Source organism: Dipodomys merriami, unplaced genomic scaffold (genome assembly GCF_024711535.1).
Source record: "Dipodomys merriami isolate MVZ:Mamm:240054 unplaced genomic scaffold, mDipMer1.0.p SCAF_400, whole genome shotgun sequence".
Lineage (NCBI taxonomy): Eukaryota > Metazoa > Chordata > Mammalia > Rodentia > Heteromyidae > Dipodomys > Dipodomys merriami.
In genome coordinates this window covers 669,633-690,468 of record NW_027205605.1, presented here as the reverse complement: position 1 = coordinate 690,468, position 20,836 = coordinate 669,633, and the positions used below count along the sequence as shown (strand labels likewise).

Sequence of the window (20,836 nt, the reverse complement as noted above, 5' to 3'; positions counted from 1 at the left end):
TTGAGATTCTCGTTCCTGCATCTCAGCCTCAGCCACAGTGACAGACCACACTCCTGATTAGTTTCTTTCACATATTCAGGGCTAGAGGGTGGAGCAGTTCAGTCTCTGCCCTCCCTCCTCTCCCATTTCCTCGCTGGTCCCACATCTCCAGTGAAACTCTACCTCTTGGGGCCCAAGACCTCCATCTGGGACTCTGCCCAGATCTTCCTTCATGCCTCAGGCAGAATGCCACCTACTCAAAGAGGCCTTACTTGATGACCAAGCTAGAAAAGCACTTCCCCCCCTCCCCAGAGCATAGCACGTAGCACTCTGAAATGACTCTGCTCATTAATTCCCTACTGGCTTGCCCTTCCATTGTCCCTTCTCCCAACTGAATGCCAGCTGTCTGAGAGCAGGGTGCCTGCCAGATTCCCCTGGGATGGCCACACTCAGGAGGCGGTAGGTGGGTGGACACATGATGCCTTACTGGACACACAGATCCAGGCCCTCTCTTGTCAATGTCCACCTCTGTAACAACTCCCAGGCTTGACCCACAGATCCACGCTTGCTGCTGAGACCTGGCCTCACTATCTCAGCACCCATAACCGCTCCATTGGCATTTCTACTCCAACAGCCTGTCTCCTACAAACCCACTCCCCCCCTCTTTTTGGTGGCACTGAGGTTTGAACTCAGGGCCCTGCACTTGCTAAGTGTGCTACGACTTGGGATCCACCTTCCCAGATCTCCTTCTTTTGGCATTGTTTTATCCTCACTCTCCTACTAACTAACCTTTGGTAGTCATACATCTATTTATGTTGCACAATTCTAAATATAACCCTTTAAAAGCATCCAAGATAAAAATCAATCTCTTTAAGCCTGACAGTACTGATCTGGCCCTATGAGAAAGTCAATAGATAGCTTAAAAAACAAATTATACCAGGCACTGGTGGCTTATGCCTGAGGCTGAGATCTGAGGATTGAGGTTCGAAGCCAGCTTGGGCAGAAAAGTCCCTATGAGGCTCTTATCTCCAATTAATCACAGAAAAAGCCAAAAGTGGTGCTGTGGCTCAAGTGGTAGAGTGCTAGCTTTGAGCAAAAGAAGCCCAGGAACAGTGAGTGCCCAGGCCCAGAGTTCAAACCCCAGGACTGACCCCCCAAAAAAAAGAAAAATCACAAACACATCCCCTACCTGTTAACTCTGCAGTGACTTCACATGGGTTACAACAAAAGCCACACTCCTGCCCTAGTTCTCTCCCTGGCCTTGACCTCCTCTCCAATGCAACTCCATGCTGCCTCCTAGCTCTAGGTCCCACTTTATTTTTGTCGGTCGTGGGGCTTGAACTCTGAGCCTGAGCGCTGTCCCTCACCTCTTCAGCTCAAGGCTAGCGTTCTGCCACTTGAGCCACAGCGCCACTTCCAGTTAATGTTAAATCTTAGGGAGGAGAGACCCAGATAGCCATTATACTGCTGCCCATATCTTTAGGAAGCAACACTGAGAATCTAAAATAGCAGCACTAAAACTGTCGATCTAACTGGCTAAAAACACTTTATGCTGAGGAATGGGGGCACGGACTATGAGACTAAAATGGAAGCCACATGTAAAAGTGGTCTGCTAAGGCAGAGAAGTTAGAAGAGTCACAAGTCAGAATGTTCCGCAACAGGCATTGGCCACTGTGTCGTCCTCAAGTCCCCATGGCTGCTTAGCAAGCGAGAACCGTGAGGCTCAGAAAGGCTTGAGGATTGCCCTTCCTCCCTGAAAACAGCTCCATGATGCCCAGGTTTAGCCTAGGTCACTGCAATATGGAGATCCAGCAGACGGGAGCCCTGGGGGCTGAGACAGCCCAGCCAAGCTCCTGGGAACCGAAATGGGAACAGGGATGGTCAGACCACAATGGGTGATGTCTTCTCTTCTTTATACAAAGAAGAGCGCAGGAGTAGGTGGACCTGGAGGCCCAGGCACAGGCTCTGGCTGAGAGATCTCAGCCCACTCAGCCTGCTGAGATGCTGAAGGCCACTGAGGAGGATGAACAGCAAGTGCAAAAAGAAGGGTCCCAGAAACAAGCGGGTCCATGTGAGGGATATGGCGAGGTAGACAGGCTAAAAAGGAACCATAAGCAAGCAGAAAGCCAGGAAAAACAGTGCCACTTACATCCAATCCTGCTAAAGGTCAAGTGAAAAGAAGACTGAGTTGAGGAAGACTAATCTTTGCCAGATATAGGAGTACATGCCTGTAGTCCCAGAGCTCAAGAGGCAGACGCAGAACAACTTCAAGTTAGCTAGGCACCAGTGGCTCACATCTGTAATCCCAGCTACTCAGGAGGCTGATATCTGAGGATCACGGTTCAAAGCCAGCCTGGGCAGGAAAGGCCGTGAGACTCTTATCTCCACTAAAGCACTAGAAAACCAGAAGTAGTGCTGTGGCTCAGGCGGTAGAGGGTTCGGCTTGAGCAAAAGAGCTGAGGGACAGCGCCCAAGTCCAGAGTTCAAGCCCCACAACCAACAAAAAATAAACAACTTCAAGTTCACGGTTAACCTGGGATCCATATCAAGGCCCTCTCTCAGCAAACAAACAAGTAATAAAAAAAGACTACAAGCCTTGCCAGGCGCCCGTGGTTCACGCCTATAATCCTAGCTACTCAGGAGGCTGAGATCTGAGGATCATGGTTCAAAGCTAGCCCGGGCAGGAAACTCTGTGAGACTCTTTTTTTTTTTTTTTTTTGGGTCCGGTCATGGGGCCTGAACTCTGGGCCTGGACGCTGTCCCTCAGCTCTTCAGCTCAAGGCTAGCACTCTACCACTTGAGTCACAGCGCCACTTCCGGCTTTTTTCTTTTTGCTTATGTGGTGCTGAGGAATCGAACCCAGGGCCTCTTGCATTCAAGGCAAGCGCTCTACCACTGAGCCACCTTCCCAGCCCCTCTGTGAGACTCTTATCTCCAATAAACCACTAGGAAACCAGAAGTGGTGCTGTGGCTCAAGTGGTAGAGCACTCGCCTTGAGCTGAAGAGCACAGGGACAGTGCCCAAACCTAGAGTTCAAGCCCTACGACCAACAACAACAACAACAAAAGACTACAACCCTTTAGTTTCATCTACTGTTCCTAATATTTCTTTTCTTTCTTTCTTTTTTTTTTTTTTTTTTTTTTGTCGGTCATGGGGCCTGAACTCTGGGCCTGGACGCTGTCTCTGAACTCTTCAGCTCAAGGCTAGCACTCTACCACTTGAGCCACAGCGCCACTTCCAGGTTTTTCTGCTTATGTGGTGCTGAGGAATTAAACCCAGGGCCTCATGCATGCAAGGCAAGCGCTCTACCCCTGAGCCACCTTCCCAGCCCCTATTCCTAATATTTCTATATTCAAATTTCAAATGATCTCCAAAAAGATTTTTTTTTATAGTAGGCTTATTTGATTTGAACCCAAAAATGATTCCAAGGTACCTCTCTATTGTAGAGTAGGCCCTTTCCTCTCTGATGTTTGATTTCATGCTGTGGGCAGGGGTTATTTTAGGTATTCCATTTCCTCCAGGACATGTAGGAGCTTTTGAGCTATAAGTATACGAGCAAAAATATGAGCTGGGCACCCACGGTGCACACCTATAACCTAGCTACTCAGGAAGCTGAAATCTGAGGACTATGGTTCAAAGCCAGCTGAAGTAGATAAATTTGTAGGACTCCTATCTCTACTTAACCAGCAAGAGCTGGAAGTGGAACTGTGACTCAAGTGGTAGAGCACCAGCTTTGAGTGATAAAACTAAGTAAAAGTGCAAGGCACTGAGTTCAAGCCCTAATACAGCAGCAGTAGCCACAGAAAGCACTTGAAATATGGTTAATGCAAATAAGTTTTGAATTTTACTTAATTTTGATAACTGAAATTTGAGTAGCTATATGTGGCTAGTGGCTTCTGCAATGGACACTCTCCTTTTCTGAATTTGAAACATCCCAGCCCATATTTATTTCCTAATACATATTCATTCCTGCCACTGGATCTTTGTACTTTGGCTCAAGGCTAATGAGCCCAGTGCCACTTCAGGCTTTTTCTGAGAAGAGTACTGAATCTCATGGACTTTCCTGCCCAGACTGCCTGGCTTCGAACTGTGATTCTCAGACCTCAGCCTCCTGAGTAGCTAGGATTACAGGCATGAGCCACTGGCGCCCAGCTTCCTCAAATTCTTTATCTGCTACCACTTTTCCTTCACTGCCTTGAATGATCTTGTTCTAATTTGCTCACTTGTTTATGGTTATGATTATTTTATTTCTCCACGACCATCACCCCCATTCCTAGAGGCATAACTCAAGTTCCATTTGAACATAAGCATTATTCACCTTGGCAGTCACTGGAGGCCTCCACCTACATGGCACAAATGCTGTTTAAGCTTTGGGCTAATAATGCACATTAACTGTCACCTCTCAGGGACTCAATTCCACTTTGTGAGCTTTCTCACTACTGCAGGGTAGCCCCACACCAACACTCATTAACATTTCTCCTTCAGTATCACCTGTCAGCACACCCAGTACTGTTATCTCCTCTCTGGCCCAGATTAACTTTCTGAGATCCCAGCTCTATGTATGCCACTCAATGCTAACAACAATAAAAAGTCTTCAAAGACATTTGGGAGGAAACCCCGCCATAAGGAAACAGGACCTTTGGACACTGACAATAAGTGAGAGCGAATGGAAATGTTTCCTCAAAGATGAGAGTGGAACACTTACCCCAAGTTCAAAAATGTCCATGAAGACCGAGTGTCCCTTGGGAGTTTTCTCATTCAGACTGGCAGGGGACCAGATCCAGTAGAAGTAAGTGCCATCAGAAGAGAGGTGTACGGTGCTCATGGTGCTGCCAACAGGGAGGTGGTTGGGTGGCATGGGCACCATCTGACACACCTGGCCGGGAAAGGGGAGATGTCGTCCTTTAGTGAGACTCAGACACCCTGACCATTGGTCATAAACTGTTTAGATATTATGTCCAAAATAAGGAATCACTGATCTTCCTGGGTCAAACAAAACTTATTTACCTCTAAGAAGAATATATAAAACTTACATGGCAAAAATATAAAATCTCTGCTGGGAAAGTGGCTCAGTGGTAGAGTGATTGCCTCACATGCATGAGGCCCTGGTTCGATTCCTCAGCACCACATAAGCAGAAAAAGCCAGAAGCCACGCTGTGGCTCAAATGGTAGAACGCTAGCCTTGAACTGAAGAGCTGAGGGACAGTGCCTAGGCCCAGAGTTCAGGTCCCATGACCAATAAAAAAATAAAAATTAAAAAAAATATAAAAACTCATAAAGTGGGTAGTGAAATAATTTGATTAGCCATGTATCAGATGAAAATATGGAGGGCTAGGAATGTGGCTTAGTGGTAGAATGTTTGCCTAACATGCATGAAGTCCTGGATTTGATACCTCAGTACCACATAAACAGAAAAGGCCAGAAGTGGCACTGTGGCTCAAGTAGTAGAGTGCTAGCCTTGAGCAAATGAAGCTCAGGGACAGTGCCCAGGCCCTGAGTTCAGGCCCCAGGACAAAACCAAGATTAATTTCTGAGATTAAGGGAAAATATTTTTACTCGATACTTTGAATCTGCTATGCATGTATATTTTATCTAACATTTAAAATGAAATTTTAAATTGGGCATGGTGGTACCCACTTATAATTCCAGCACTTGGGATGCTGAGGGAGGATGATTGTAAGTGGAAGGCCAGCATGGGCTAAATAGGCCCTGGCTCAAAACATGTACACATCCCCCACAATTCCACGCATACACAACATACATGCTTTAAAAAATTATGTGTATATATACATATATATATGAGGGACTGGGAATAGGGCTTAGTGGTAGAATGCTTGCCTGATGCATGAAGCTCTGGGTTTGATTCCTCAGTACCACATACACAGAAAAAGCCAGAAGTGGCGCTGTGACTCAAGTGGTAGAGTGCTAGCCTTGAGCAAAAGAAGCTCAGAGGGGCTGGGAAGGTGGCTCAGTGGTAGAGCGCTTGCCTTGCATGCCTGAGGTCCTGGGTTTGATTCCTCAGCACCACATAAGCAAAAAAAAAAGAAGCTCAGAGACAGTGTCCAGACCCTGAGTTAAAGCTCCAGGACTGGCAAAAAGAAAAAAAAAAACTAAACTAAAAATATAAACAACAACAAAAACAAAGTGAAGTACCTTCTAGAATTTCTTTAGTAAAGGAATTTAAGACCATTAATTTTATTTCAAAGACAGGAACCATGTCTTATACATTTTTATATCCCTGGCACCTAATGAAGAATCTCATTTGAAGTAATTTAATAAATATGTGAGAATAAAAGAAAGAGCTAAAGATACTGAGAAAGAAAAGGCAGAGGAGAGGGCAAAGGAGAGATTCAGGAAAAAAAAAAAAAAGAAAGTCTATGGCAGATCCCAACTAAGCACATAAGGGGCTTACCACCCACCAAGTCCATGGTACAAAAAGAAAAAAGAAATTAAAAAAAAATAAATAAAAGAAATAGAGTGTGTGCTCAGCATGCACAAGTTACTGGGCTGATCCCCAGTGCAAAAGCTAAAAAAGAAAACAAAAAGTTTGCTGTTGACCTTTGCAATCAGTCAGATCTGTGGGAGACCGGAAGTCATTGTAGAAAAATTGTAAACAATGAAAGGAGGTCAATCCAGGAGGCAACTATATCCACCGTATTACTACTATTTCTGATGACATCAGGAGCGTTTGTCACTGCCTCCAAAATACCAAAGAGAACGCAGTGTCTTCTGTTTACCTGGAGTGTGTTCTGGTCAATGACCTGGAAAAGGGAATGAGGTTTGTTGTCGAAAGACACAGGCCGGTGGAGGAGACTGCCATTGCCGAAAGCCACCCATCCTGGCTCCAGCTCCTCGTTCCGGCAGTACACAAATCCTCTGGAAGCGAAAAAGACACAGGTAGGACCCTGACATCGGCAGGTAGCCCAACCATGAGATATGACAGACAACTGTGACTAAATTTTTTTTTAATGACCAACAAAGTAAAACAGCTGAAGAAGAGATTATGCAGGAACGACCAGCGGAGTACGGCAAATGTTAACTTTACACAAGGAGTTGGGAAAAGGAATGGCTAGGTAAAGCAATTCACAAAACATACTGAGCTAACTGCAATTTCTGTTGTTCAGAATTTATGGATCTGGGGGGGGGTGGGAGGGGAAAAACAAAGGAGGAGCCAACCATGCTTGATAAGAAATGTACTCATTACCTTGCTCATGTAACCCCTCTGTACAGTATTTTCACAATAAAAAAATTTTAAAAAAAGAAATGTACTCATCAACTTGTTCATATAACTGTAACCCCTCTGTACAGTATTTTCACAATAAAAAACTTATTTAAAAAATAAAAAGAATTGGGCTGGGAAGATGGCTCAGTGGTAGAGCGCTTGCCTTGCATGCTTGAGGCCCTGGGTTCCATTCCTCAGCACCACATAAGCAAAAAGAAAAAAGGCAGAAGTGGCGCTGTGGCTCAAGTGGTAGAGCGCTAGCCTTGATCTGAAGAGCTGAGGGACAGCGCCCAGGCCCAGAGTTCAGGCCCACGACTGGACCAAAATAAATAAATAAATAAATAAATATAAATAAATAAATAAATAAATAAAAAGAATTTATCGATCTAAGCCAGGCACTGGTGGCTCATGCCTATAATCCTAGCTATTCAGGGGGCTGAGATCTGAGGATCACGGTTCAAAGCCAGCCTGGGTAGGAAAGTCTGTAAGACTCTTATCTCCAACAAAAACCACCAGAAAACTGGAAGTGGCACTGTGGCTCAAGTGGTAGAGCACTAGCCTTGAGCTGAAGAGCTGAGGGACAGAGCCCAGCACAGAGTTCAAGCTCCATGACCGACAAAAAAAAAATTAAATTAAAACATAATTTATGGATCTAGTATCTCAACCGTAAACTTCAGCTAAGCTAATGTCAAATCTAAGTAGAAAATGACTTATCTAGCAAAATGTGTCCATTTGTCAACCTAGAAAAGTCATGATGCTCTTTATAGACATCTAGACTACAGAAAAATGTCTGGACAGAAACAACAGACTTGGGGCAGGAATCAACACAAAGCTAAAGAGCATTCATAAAAAAAGATGGAGAAAGTGGCCATCAGAAAAGCCTGGAGTCCTTTGCATTGAGACCTGTTGCTGGTACTGGTGAATGGAGAACGGGGATATACCCCCACATCTTCTCAGAGATTGATGTAAGAGGAAAATGTTTCAACCAAATTATTCAGGAAGTTCCATGCAACTGACCTGAGAGTACCATGTAATCCAGACCCCAGTTTGCTTACTCCTCTTCCAACTGAGTTAGTGGTGTACAAGTAAAGACCATCCGCAGTGAGACAGCGCCCCAAGTCAGCATCTGCAATCCATGTGCCACAGGTAAATTATATACACGCTTCTTTAACGAAACCATAAACATGCTTTTTTTTTTTTCCTAATGAAAACGGCATTAAGAGGCAGAGTGAAAGATAATCTTTCATGTAAAAAAAAAAAAGTGAAATGTGACTTTTAGGATGGATGGCTTGAAACCCTCAAATCAAACGTTCAGAAAGCCTGTGGGCACAGGGACCAACAGCAGGTAGTTCCTGACACAGGCACTACCTGTTAAGCCTGCCAAATGTTTTTTCTTTCTTTTTCGAGAAACAAAGGTCTAAATCAAGTTTATACATTCTAAACTTGAACCTGAAATGACCAAGAAGCCACATCTCCACTACTGATTGCACAGCGAGGAAGGAACAAGTTCTTAGGGCCTTTTGTGTTTGGGTTTTTTTGTTGTTGTTGTTGTTGGTCGTGGGGCTTGAACTCTGGGCCTGGGCGCTGTCCCTCAGCTCTTCAGCTCAAGGCGAGTGCTCTACTGCTTGAGCTACAATGCCACTTCCGGTTTTCTAGTGGTTTTTATTGGAGATAAGAGTCTCACAGACTTTCATGCCCGGGCTGGCTTTGAACCATGATCCTCAGATCTCAGCCTCCTGAATAGCTAGGATTACAGGCGTGAGCCACCAGCGCCCGGCTAATCTTAGGGCCTTTTGGAATGCTGGCCTGGTCATCTGCAGGACAAGATAAAGGCACTGTCCACAAAGAACAAATGGGATTGCCCTGATGGTAATGGAACCTTGGACCTACACCCAACCTCTGCCAGAAAGCTCTCATTCTCACATTCCAATTTTAGTTCTGGAGGGAATAGCAGGAAAGTTTCGCCAACCTCTCATGAGTGAATACAAGTAATAAAATTATTTTAGAAACTTAAAACAGCAATTATACTGTTAACTATATCTTCCCTGTACTAAAACATGATTTCTGTATTTGTTGTTGTTTTATTAGTTGGGGGGCTTGAACTCAGAGCCTGGGCTCTCTCCCTGAACTCTTTTGCTCAAGGCTAGTACTCTACCACTCTGAGCCACAGCACCACTTCAGATTTTCTGGTGGTTAATTGGAGACAAGAGTCTCAAAGACTTTTTTCCCTGCCCAGGCTGGCTTTGGACAGGGATCCTCAGCTCTCAGCCTACTGAGTAGCTAGGAGTATAGCTGCAAGCCACCAGCAGCCAGCCTAAAACACAATTTCTATATATGATAGTAAATGATTTACAAATCTTCAAGAATTCGCCTTAGAGCTCATGGATAAAACTTTCAGCACTTTCTATCAGTCTATTCCCTATATTTCAGGGGTGTGGTCTGTCTGAAGCATGTCATATTAGTTGGAGGAAATTCAGTAGCACATCATGCAAATTAATACTGTGGCTGTTATTATCTTAAAAACTTGATCTACTAATCTGAGATAACCAATCAGGACTTGTACCTACTGTTTACTAAAAAATATCATTTTAAAAAGGAATTTCAGCCGGGTGCTGATGGCTCATGCTTGTAATCCCAGCTACTTGAGACTTAGATCTAAGGATCGCAGTTCAAAGCCAACCTAGGCAAGAAAGTCCACAAGACTCTCATCGCCAACTAACTGCTTAAATAAAACCAGAAATAGAGCTGTGGATTAAGTGGTAGAGCAAAAACCTTGAGCAAAAAAGCTCAAAGACAGTGTCCAGCTGGAGCCCTGAGTTCAAGCCCCAGGACTGGCACATACACACACACAAAAAAAGGAATTCACACTTCAAACACTTTTGTACATACTCATAAACTATATTTCTTATTTATTATATAGTGTGGTCTGACAGAATAGAAGTGAAGGGGAAAGAATAAACCAATGGGCAGAGGCTGAATGAGGACTGTACAGGGCTCATTAGAGCACTATAGTACTCTCCCAAATTCTGACAAGAATGAATACTTCCATGTGAAAGAATTAATCTAACTAGCAGGCTAAGGTGGTCCCTTGAGCCCCAGAGGTTGGGGCCAGCTTGGGCAAGATAACAAAAACCCATATAAAAAATTATTCTAGCCGGGCACCAGTGGCTCACACCTATAATCCTACCTACTCAGGAGGCTAGATCTGAGGATCACATTCAAAGCCAGTCCAGGCAGGAAAGTCTGTGAGACTCTTATCTCCAATAAACCACTAGAAAACCAGAAGCGGTGCTGTGGCTCAAGTGGTAGGACATTAGCCTTGAGCAAAAGAGCTCAGGGAGAGCACCCAGGTCCTAAGTTCAAGCCCCACAACCACCACCACCACTAACAAAATTATTCTAAAAGTTAATATTATAAGAAAAACATCTTGTATCTAGATGCAACCCAAAGGAACAAGAGGGTAACCAGCAAGGAGATCAGCTAACACCAGCCCTCAGTGAGTGCCTACCCTAGCAGATACCAAAGTGGATAAAGAAAGAGCTCCAGTTCTTTTTTAGTTTTTAGTGTTTTGTTGTTGTTTTTTTTTTTGTACAGAAGAGCTGTTGGGGAGGGACCTGCACATGTTAAAACACTGGCAAAATTCATTCTTGCTGTAGTATAAAGCAGCCCCTTACAGGAGACTATGGCTTCAGCCACAAATGAGGAAGACAGACTGTAGAAAAGGACTGTGGAGAACTGAGAAGGAGCTCATTTCTTCTGTACAATTAGCTATTAGACTCGTCTCTATGTGTGCCAGAGTGTTAAAAAAAAGAAAGCCAAAATGTCAAAGAGTGCTCATTTTTTATGTTATACATTAAAAGATGGTTCCAACTTTGAGAAGAAAAGGATGGGCTTTATCTCTCTGCATGACAAAGTATGGCCCATCACATGTGAGGATAGCTGGACTGCAGGCTGTCTGCTTCCCCAGCTAACCCAAGTCGGGTCATGAAGGGGGCCAGATCGGAAGCTGCTGCTGCCTCCCAGCATTCTGAGGCTGGGAGGTGCTGGGCTGCCTGCTGCTGGCTTGGGCGCTGTGCCCTTAGGCTAGCTCAGGGAAGGTGGGAAGCCAAAGGGTAGCCACACAGGCCTATAACCAAGCACATCCCCAACCACTGTCCCAAGGCTCATTTGGTTGAATCTTTCTAAAACAGACACTTTCTTGGAAGAAATCGTCTCTGGGGTCCTATGTCATCAGTTATATAATATCTAATCATATGGCAACATGAGTCTAATACCATTATAATAACTGATGATATAATAAATATGAAGCACAGTAACAAACTAGTTTGGGGAGCACAGCCCAGGCTTGGCGAGCAGCAGCACAGCTCCACAGGCGGAAGGCCATGCAGGAAGAACCACTGGCAGCGTAGGTGAAGGCCTCGGTCCTGGTCTGCTCAGTTAGGGAGTGAATAGAGAGGCCTAATTTGCCTGGAAGTCTGTTAAGTAGGTCACTTAAAAGAACTTCTGCCATTTTTGCTGAGACAATGTAATAAACTCACATGTAATTCTGTTAAACCATGCAACCTACTTTGTTTAATGGAGTTACTGAATAATCATGCTCCCTCCCTTGAACCTTCTTTTGTGCTTATTACACTCATGACAAATTACTAAAAGGAACAGTACCATGCAGCAATATCCAATACTCTGTCAGATGACCAACAATTTCAACTATGGTTTCCAAGCCTAAACTCAACCACCTAGGAAGTAATTTAAGTAACCACACTGCCCTGGAAGGACTGAATACGTAGTCCCTTTTTCTGGAAAGTAAGACCTATCCATTTTCTTACCTCACTAACTAAATATCAGCTTTTCTACTTTTACTGATAAGCAGACAAGGAGCACAGTGTATAGGAACCATGAGCTCTTATTAAAGGAATACAGAGCCAGATGCCAGAAGCTCACCCCTGTAATCCTAGATACTCTGGAGGCTGAGATCTAAAGATCACAGTTCAAAGCCAGCCCAGGCTGAAAAGCCCCTGTGAAGACTCTTGGCTCCAATTAACTACCAGAAAACCAGAAGTGGAGCTGTGGCTCAAAGTGGAAGAGCATTAGCCTTGAGCAAAAGAGGTGCCCAGGCCCTGGGTTCAAGCTCCAACCAGCAACAACAACAACAAAAGGAACACAGAGTTATAGCTAAAGTCTTTATCACCGTGACCTAAAACCTTTCCTCTTCCATCTTAATATTAACCCCAAGACCCACAAGCTTGAGTTACCTTTGTTTTCAGAACTGGAGCCCATGTTGCTGTCTGGGGCAGGCAGCATGTCTTCATAGCCCCATGATACTATGTGTTTGCCCCCAAGCAAACATGAGGGGGAGCCAGGCCCTCCTTCCAAAAGCAACAACCTGGAAGGGGAAGGGAAATTGCAAGGAAAGTAAGACTGTCTAATGTAGCAAGAAAAGTCAAAGAACATTGGGCAGGGAATGTTGCTTAGTGGTAGAGTGCTTGCCTAGCATGCATGAAGCCCTGGGTCCAATTCCTCAGCACCACATAAACAGAAAAAGCCAGAAGTGGTGCTGTGGCTCAAGTGACAGAGTGCTAGCCTTGAGCAAAAGAAACTCAGGGACAGCGTGCAGGCCCTGAATTCAAGTCCCAGGACTGGTGAAAGCAAGCAAGCAAGCAAACAAGCAAGCAAGGAAGGAAGGAGAGAGAAAAGTCGAAAAGCAGAAACTAAAATAGCTTTATACAAATATGTGTCTCAAGATACTCACAGCATATTTTCAATGAAAAACAATCACATAGCAGTGCTTATAGCAATGGTATAAGACAATTCTATTTTTATGAAATGGAGAAAGAAAAGCACATGGACAAATGCTGGAAGTGTTCATCTGTAGGGCATGAGATTGTGAAGGATTTTTACGTCCTCTTCATACCTTAGTAAATTCTCATCTCAAATTCACAACTAGAATGTGTCACAAGCTATTGCAGTTTTTAAAGATACAAAATACGAAAAAGAATATGTTTAGAGGCACTTTCAAAGAATGAAAGGTACAAAGCAAGAGCATGGATTATCCATTGATAAGAGCTGTGTTTGGCAGAATGAATGTAAAGCAGCAGCTCACCTATACAGTACGTCAGCGACAGGCAGGGACCCGAGGTCAGTCTGTTTTTGCAGTAGATGGACTGTGTGGACAAAAGTTTTCAAGGAGCCCCTAAAAAAGAAAAGAAAAGAAAATCACCATAACTGAAAATTAGCTGGGCACAGGAGGCTATAATCCTAGCTACTCAGGAGGCTGAGATCTGAAGGTCTCAGTTTAAAGCCACCCAGGGCAGGAAAGTCTGTGAGACTCTTATCTTAAATTAACCACCAGGAAATGTGGTTCAAAGTGGCAGAACACTGGCCTTGAGCAAAACAGCACTCAGGGACAGTGCCCAAACTGACTTCAAGCCCCACAACCAATACCCTCTTACCCCCTCAAAAAACACCTGAAAAATCAAATAATTGAGGAAGTTAGTGTTAATTTTATTAACCACATGGGAAGATACCAAAATATGTCTGCTACTGTCAATCAGAAAATGTGCTATACAAAACACCCTTGATTCTTACCTATAAAGGGGCTCTTACCAGGGGCGTGGCACCTTGCTGACTATGAAGAAGCTCTCCTTGCCTCTGGAAAAGTAAACGACTTTTCCTCAACACACAAGCACCTAGCAATATGGGTATTCTGCTTGGATACCATTTTTATCCCATGTTACCTAGTCAAGGACCAAGCAACCTTTGAAGTCTAACAGCAGTTCTGGGCTTGCTTTTTCAAGCCTTAACCAAGTTCATCCATTTCACATGACATTCAGTAGGAACAAAGAAACAGCTACCCAGTGCTTGTGCCAACAGGTGTTCCTCCTGCACCCTGTGATGGGAGACACAGGGTGACTCTGCCTGCAGACTCGCTGAGAGCTGGTTTCCCTGTGCTTCCTGAGGCCCCAGACTCTTGGGAGTCTGTAACATGGTCAGCAGGATCTAAAAGAAGGTGCTTTTAAGAAACACCAGACCTACCTGGCCACGTTCCAAGTATAAATCACCACAAGAACACTTCCAAATGAAATGATCACCTATATCAGATGGCCGACTCCGGCTTGCCGCCCTCTCCTCTCAGCCAAGGCTCTAATTGCTAGGTATCATATCCCTAAATTGCAACAGAAATGGAACCCCTATGCTGGACCAAGAAGGCCTAAAGACTCTCTTAATAGCTCCTTTCAGAATAGGGCAGGGAGGCGGCACAGTATCACAGCACCACTTGGGAACAGGACACAAGGCTTGGAAGCCTGACAGTGCCACTCACAGCTGCACAATCTGTCCCCTCACAGATGAGTTTTTCCCCTTCCGACTCCCCAGCGGATGTCTCCCTCTCTGCCTCTGGCTCTTTTGCATGGCTAGCTCTTTCTCCTCACCCAGTCCTCAGTTCTAATGCCATCTCTCTAATAAGACTTCCTGGTACCGCCAGCTAGCACTGTTTCTAGTCATACTCCCTCAAATACCCAGATTTCTATTCCTGTGGTGGCTATCCATCTCTGAAATTCTCCTTTTTTGTACTGGTCATTGGGTCCCTCATTCTTGCATAAAGTCTACAGTTTTTAAAGTCCACCTGGGCCTGGGAATGTGGCTTAGTGGTAGAGCACTTGCCTAGCATGCATGAAGCCCTGGGTTCGATTTCTCAGTACCACATACACAGAAAAAAACAGAAGTGGAGCTGTGGCTCAAGTCTCAGAGTGCTAGCTGGAAGCTCAGGGACAGTGACCAGGCCCTGAGTTCAAGCCCCAGGACTAGCAAAAACAAATAAATAAATATACCAATACATAACAATAGTAATAATAATAATAATAATAAAGTCCATCTCCCTGATCACTACAGGATACCCATCACCTGGAACACTGAGTAAGCAACAAGGTTCTGCAGAATCCATCACCCTGACTCCACTCAACCATCATCTCTGCTGGCTAGGGACTTCTGGAGACAATGCCTCCTACAAGTGAATGTTCTCAAAAGGAATTCTTTCATTGATTACAGATCTGTAGGTTGGGCACTGATGGCCCCATCACACACCTGCAATCTTAACTACTCCGGAAGATGAGATCACAGAATTATAGTTTGAAGCTAGCCCAGGCAGAAAATGCCCAAGACTCTTATGTCCAATTAAACAGCAAAAAGGCCAAAGTGGAGATTTGGCTCAAGTGATAGAACACCTGCCTTGTGCAAAAAAGCCAAGTGAGAGTGTGTGAGCAAAACACAGCATACTATTAAATCTTGATGTATGTGAAGAGAATTTTCAGTTAAATCAATGAAGGAAAACACTGGGGTCCAGAAATGCAGTTTGTAGCCAGGCGCCCGTGGCTCACGCCTGTAATCCTAGCTACTCAGGAGGCTGAGATCTGAAGATCACAGTTCAAAGCCAGCCCGAGCAGGAAAGTTCGTGAGACTCTTATCTCCAATAAACTGCTAGAAAACCGGAAGTGGTGCTGTGGCTCAAGCGGTAGAGCGCTCACCTTGAGCTGAAGAGCACAAGGGCAGCGCCCAAGCCCAGAGTTCAAGCCCCACGACCAACAAAAAAAAAAAAGAAATGCAGTTTGTGACTTAGCCTTGGGATGGAGTCCAGATGATCAATAGCCACTAACCAACTGCCAACACATAAATAAAAGTCAAATGCTCACTGGGCACCCAATGGCTGTAATCCTAGCTACTCAGGAGGCTGAGATCTGAGAACTGTGTTCAAAGCCAGCCTGAGCAGAAAAGTCCCTGTGAGACTCTTATTTCCAATTAACCACCAGAAAACCAGAAGTTGGGCTGTGGCTCAACTGTGGTAGAGTATTAAGCTTGAATAAAAGAGCTCAGGGTCAGCACCCAGGCCCTAAGTTCAAGCCCTACAACTGACAAAAAAAAAAAAAAAAAAAAAGTCAAAAGCTCTCCACAGAAAGCTCTGCAGCCCAGGAGGAATAAAACCAAACATCTTTGGCTAACTACCTGACGCAGAACATTCGCCATGTCAGCGTGTACAGGCCAGGGGTGGCACTCACTGGAAGCTGCTGTTATGGTAGAGCTCGGGGCCTGGCATTAGGTTTTGGCAAAAGCATCGCATGCTTGGTCTGGGCTGTGAAACAAACACTGCAAACCTAGAAGGGCTCGGAATGCTCAGACTTCCATTCAGAGCTTGGCCTCTTACTCACTTGCCTGACCCTAGAGTGGAAGTCACAGATGGGGGGGAAGGGAAAGGGAGTAACTTCCGTTTTCCTTACCTGGCACATGCCAAGGCCACCAGGGCAGCAGCAGCGTTTTCTTTCTGTTTCTGTGGGATGTGTCGGCCTGTGTCCGAAGTCTCCTCTAGCCACGAGCACAGCAAGGTTTCGATCCCGTTGAGGCAGTCAGCAGGCTCCTTGGTGAGGCTCAGAGGCTGGCAGTCGCGCAGGCAGTTCAATAGCACCTCAGCAGTTAGGTTACAGAGAGAGGGGTCCGTTCGACTCTGGGACTGGATGAGGGGGAAGACCAGCAGCAGCCCCATCCGTGACGTGAAGGGCGCTTGCTCTGGCTGCTGCAGCAGGCCCTGGCGCTTGAGCAGGGCCAAGGTTTCTTCATCTCCAGAACTTTCCCTCTCATGCTGCTCCTCCAGGGCCAGCTGGCGCTGGGCGTTCCACAGCCCTCGCAAGGCATTCAGGCGGTATTCCAGCAGGCGGGCATAGGCGTTGCTCTGATTCCCACAAACAGAGCGCAAACGTTCTGCTAACTCTGTTGGGTTCTTGGTCTCAAAGGTTAAAATCTAAAGGAACATACAACAGAGAAGTGAGTGTGTGTTGCTTTCATCAAAGTGGCTATGAAAGCAAGTCTGTCTAATGGCATCTAATAGTCCACATCAAGATTATTTTAATTGCAACCAAATAAAAAACATGTACTCTATGTATTCTTCTGAATAACTAATGTAAGCTAACAAAAGATTGTAAAAAGAAAAGGCAGGGAGGGAAGGGATGGTAGGGGAAAAACAAAGGAGGAGGTAACAATGCTAGATAGGAAATGTACTCATTACCGTACTCATGTTACTGTAACCCCTCTGTATACTATTTTTACAATAAAAAAATTTAAAAACCATAAAAAACCAGGCACCAGTGGCTCACGCCAGTAATCCCAGCTACTCAGGAGGCTGAGATCTGAGGATCACCGTTCAAAGCCAGCCCGGGAAGAAAAGTCCGTGAGACTCTTATCTCCAATTAACCACTAGAAAGCCGGAAGTGGTGCTATGGCTCAAGTGGTAGAGCACTGGCCTTGAGATGAAGAGCTGAGGGAGAGCACTCAGGCCCAGAGTTCAAGCCCCATGACCGACCAAAAAAAGGGGGGGGGCAAATATGGACTATAAAGTCCTTAGCTGATGAAATGACCCTGCCAGGCTTTTCTGTTAGTGCTTTGATTAACATCAGCATTAGAGAGACTGGAGACATAGCTCAGTATGCACTATGAACCATACAGGCCCTGGGTTCAATCTTCAGCAGGAAGAATGAGGGGGTGTGGGGAGCAAGGGAGGAAGTGACACAGAAAGACTCAGAGGGCAGACACAGAGGGAGAAACAAACCCAGGTAAATAAGAGCTCAAGGTAGGGAAGAGTGGCACACTTGTAATCCCAGCTCTTCAGCAGCCAAGGCAGGAGGATTCAGAACTTTAAGCCAGCCTGGGCTACACAGACATTTAAAAAGAGAAAAACATCACAAACTCAAATTATAAAAGCATACCATTAAATGTGAAAGCATAATCCAGTTAACTTTATTTTCGAAAAAATCAAAATACTAATCTTCATGAAATGGTCTTGAGGGTTTGGGTGTTTGGTTTGGTTTTGAGACAATCTTAACTGTATAGCATAGGCCTGGGATAAATCCATGTACCACTACACCTGGCTAATCTTGAGTTCTAAATATGGTATGACTAATTCTTACTACCCCCAGATGGACTGTGAGTGAAAAGTAACCCAAATCGTATCTTTATTCTTCAAAACCTAATATACCCACTAATAAATGATTTTTACTGCTCTTGGGTTTTGAAGCTATCCCCCTCTTCTTTTGTTCAATCTTAGGTCTGTGCTCAGTACAGACTTACCCATGCACCCTTTGTTCTTTCCAAAACATATGATTACCAGGAAGGTTTCTCTAGATTTTCATGAGCTGGGAGATAATAAAGTCATTACATCTTCTAGCAACTCTATGAAGGACCCAGCTTTTAGGATAAATTATTAAAGTATTGTACAACTACTTAAAAATGATCTAAGAATGTTTAAAAAAATAAAGCAGCGCCAAAGTAAATTTCCAATGCAGAGCTTCTCATAAGGTGAAGGAGGACACAGCAGCAGTAGCACACTATGGCCAGGGCTAGGTTCTCAGAGGACCACAAAGTCAGGGTGGGATGAGGCTTGGAAGGAAAGCAAAGCAACTTCAGCTGGGTTGTCTGACATTAAGAACGGTCCTACTACACTTTATGCAATGGAAATTGCAAAATCTGCCTTTCTATCTAAACTTTATTAGTCTAAGAAAGTAACAAGAACTCTCAGATAATGCAAATGCTCTAACTGCTTTGCTTAGCTATCTAGCTGTGTGGAACTGAAAACCTGTTCATAGCGGAAAAACAACATAGCAGCAAAAAGGAAAGAGCAAAAACTAAAGAAAAACAAAACAAGGTGAGTCAAAGAAATTGCTCAGCTTAAGTAGAAGATGAAGTTGTATAGCAAGCATTATAATCAAAGAGGAAAAAAGATATTTGGGGGAAAGCTAATAACATAGAAAAATGGGGGACCTTGTGCAGGTACTGGACTCACCTTTCTGCTCGTGAGCTGGGGCAGGTTACAGGAAGCCTGCCCAGGGCTTCCACTAGCACATGAGGTACTCAATGAAATAAATGTACCATTTACAGAGCAGGAACACTGCTCTGCAGAGGAAAAACTGAGCAAATGGGAAGTCAGGAAGAGGAAGCTGAGGCTTGGATATACAGATCTAAGAACTCAAAGAAGTCAGCTAGCAGAGGTGTAAAGGGCAGGAAAGCTGCTGGGTCAGGTGACCTGAAGTTGCAGGTCCTGTGTTCCTCCCTCTGCAACGTAGTCAAGGGGGAAATTACTACAATTCCATGAACACACTTTCTTTTGGAGTCCAAAAAAACCACCAAAAAGATGTTCTTGGCAAAGAGTCATCAACTGTTGGACTCTCATCAAATAGATGACCAAGATGAAACAACTTTCGGTAGATTTAAGAAAGAACAGGGGAAGATGTTACAGAAGCGAAACACCTTTAGAATGATCCAAAGGTTTGGCCACATATTTTACTCTTTGTATAACAGAATAGATGCTTTTGGAGTAAGAACTGGGAAATATAGCAAGAACAACTGGAAGATGGGAAATAAATAAATAACAGAATAAATAAATGACAGGGCAAATAAGGAAGGGCCACGGGAAAAATACAAGAAACTGGTCAAGAGGGTAAAAGCAAACCAGGCACTGCTGGGTCATGCCAGTAATTCTAGCTGTTCAGGAGGCTGAAATCTGAGGATCTCCATTCAAAGCCAGCCTGGGTGTGGTTGTTCATGCTTGTATCTCAGCTATGTGGGGATAAATAGGAGGACTATGTCCAGACTGGCCCTAGCATAAATGTGTGATACCCTATTCAGAAATAACTAAAGCAAAAGAGGGCTGAGGGCATGGGTTCAAGTAGTAGAGTACCTGCCTAGCAAATACAAGGCCCTGAGTTCAAAATTCAAATTTATAATCATAACAAAAAAAGTGTCAGTTCATCTAGTAGATCACATACCATACCTAATCATCATAAAATCCCAACCAACTTAACCAAAAATGAAACAATTTATTGATGAACAAAACTTTAAATGAATCTCAATGGAGTTTTGTTGAGTGAAAGAAGCCAATTTCAAAAGATTACATGAAGGGCTAAGGGTGAAGTTCAGCAGTAAAGTACAGTCTTACTAGGCGCAAGGTTCTGGGTTCCATCCCAATCACCAAGAAAAAAAAATTTAAAACCAAAATATCAAAAGGGACTGGGTGCCACTGGCTCACACCTGTAATCCTAGCTACTGACCAGCCTGGGCAGACAAAACCTCAAGACTCTTATCACCAATTAACTGGCAAAAAGTCTGAACTAGAAGTGTAGTTCAAGTGGTAGAGTACTAGCTGTGAGCAAAAAAGCCAAGCAAATAGCGTGAGATCCTGAGTCCAAATCCCCAGTACCAATACACACACAACTAAGGACATTTTACTTAGGGCAACATACTCACATAAGTTAGAGTACTTTGTCTGTTTTACTTTTTTTTCAGAGGCAGTCCTGGGGTTTTTACTAGGGCCTTGTGTTTGCTCTACTACGTGAGGTACAGTTCCATTTTCTGCATGTTGGTGGTTAATTGGAGATAAGACTTCAAGGGACTTTCCTACCCAGGCTTGCTTTGAACTGCGATCCTCAGATCTCAGCTTCCTGAGTAGCTAGGATTATAGGCACAAGCCATCAGTGCCTAGCTTAAAAAAAAAAATCATGAGCTGGGAAGGTGGCTCAGTGGTAGAGCTCTTGCCTTGCATGCATGAGGCCCTGGGTTCGATTCCTCAGCACCACATAAGCAAAAAAGAAAAAAGCCGGAAGT

At 44.4% G+C, this 20,836-nt stretch overlaps 1 protein-coding gene across 1 annotated transcript in view; it reads right to left on the bottom strand.

Moving 5' to 3' along the window:
- The window catches only part of LOC138806573 (probable E3 ubiquitin-protein ligase HECTD4), a 128,782-nt gene that overhangs the window by 86,951 nt on the left and 20,995 nt on the right, over window positions 1-20,836 (bottom strand). The window contains exons 2-7 of the mRNA XM_069991997.1: window positions 16,468-16,985; window positions 13,302-13,391; window positions 12,454-12,584; window positions 8,219-8,327; window positions 6,717-6,855; window positions 4,685-4,855 (exon numbers count right to left, since the gene is read on the bottom strand). Of these exons, the coding sequence (XP_069848098.1) occupies window positions 4,685-4,855; window positions 6,717-6,855; window positions 8,219-8,327; window positions 12,454-12,584; window positions 13,302-13,391; window positions 16,468-16,985 (1,158 nt within the window). The remainder of the gene's footprint in view (window positions 1-4,684; window positions 4,856-6,716; window positions 6,856-8,218; window positions 8,328-12,453; window positions 12,585-13,301; window positions 13,392-16,467; window positions 16,986-20,836) is intronic.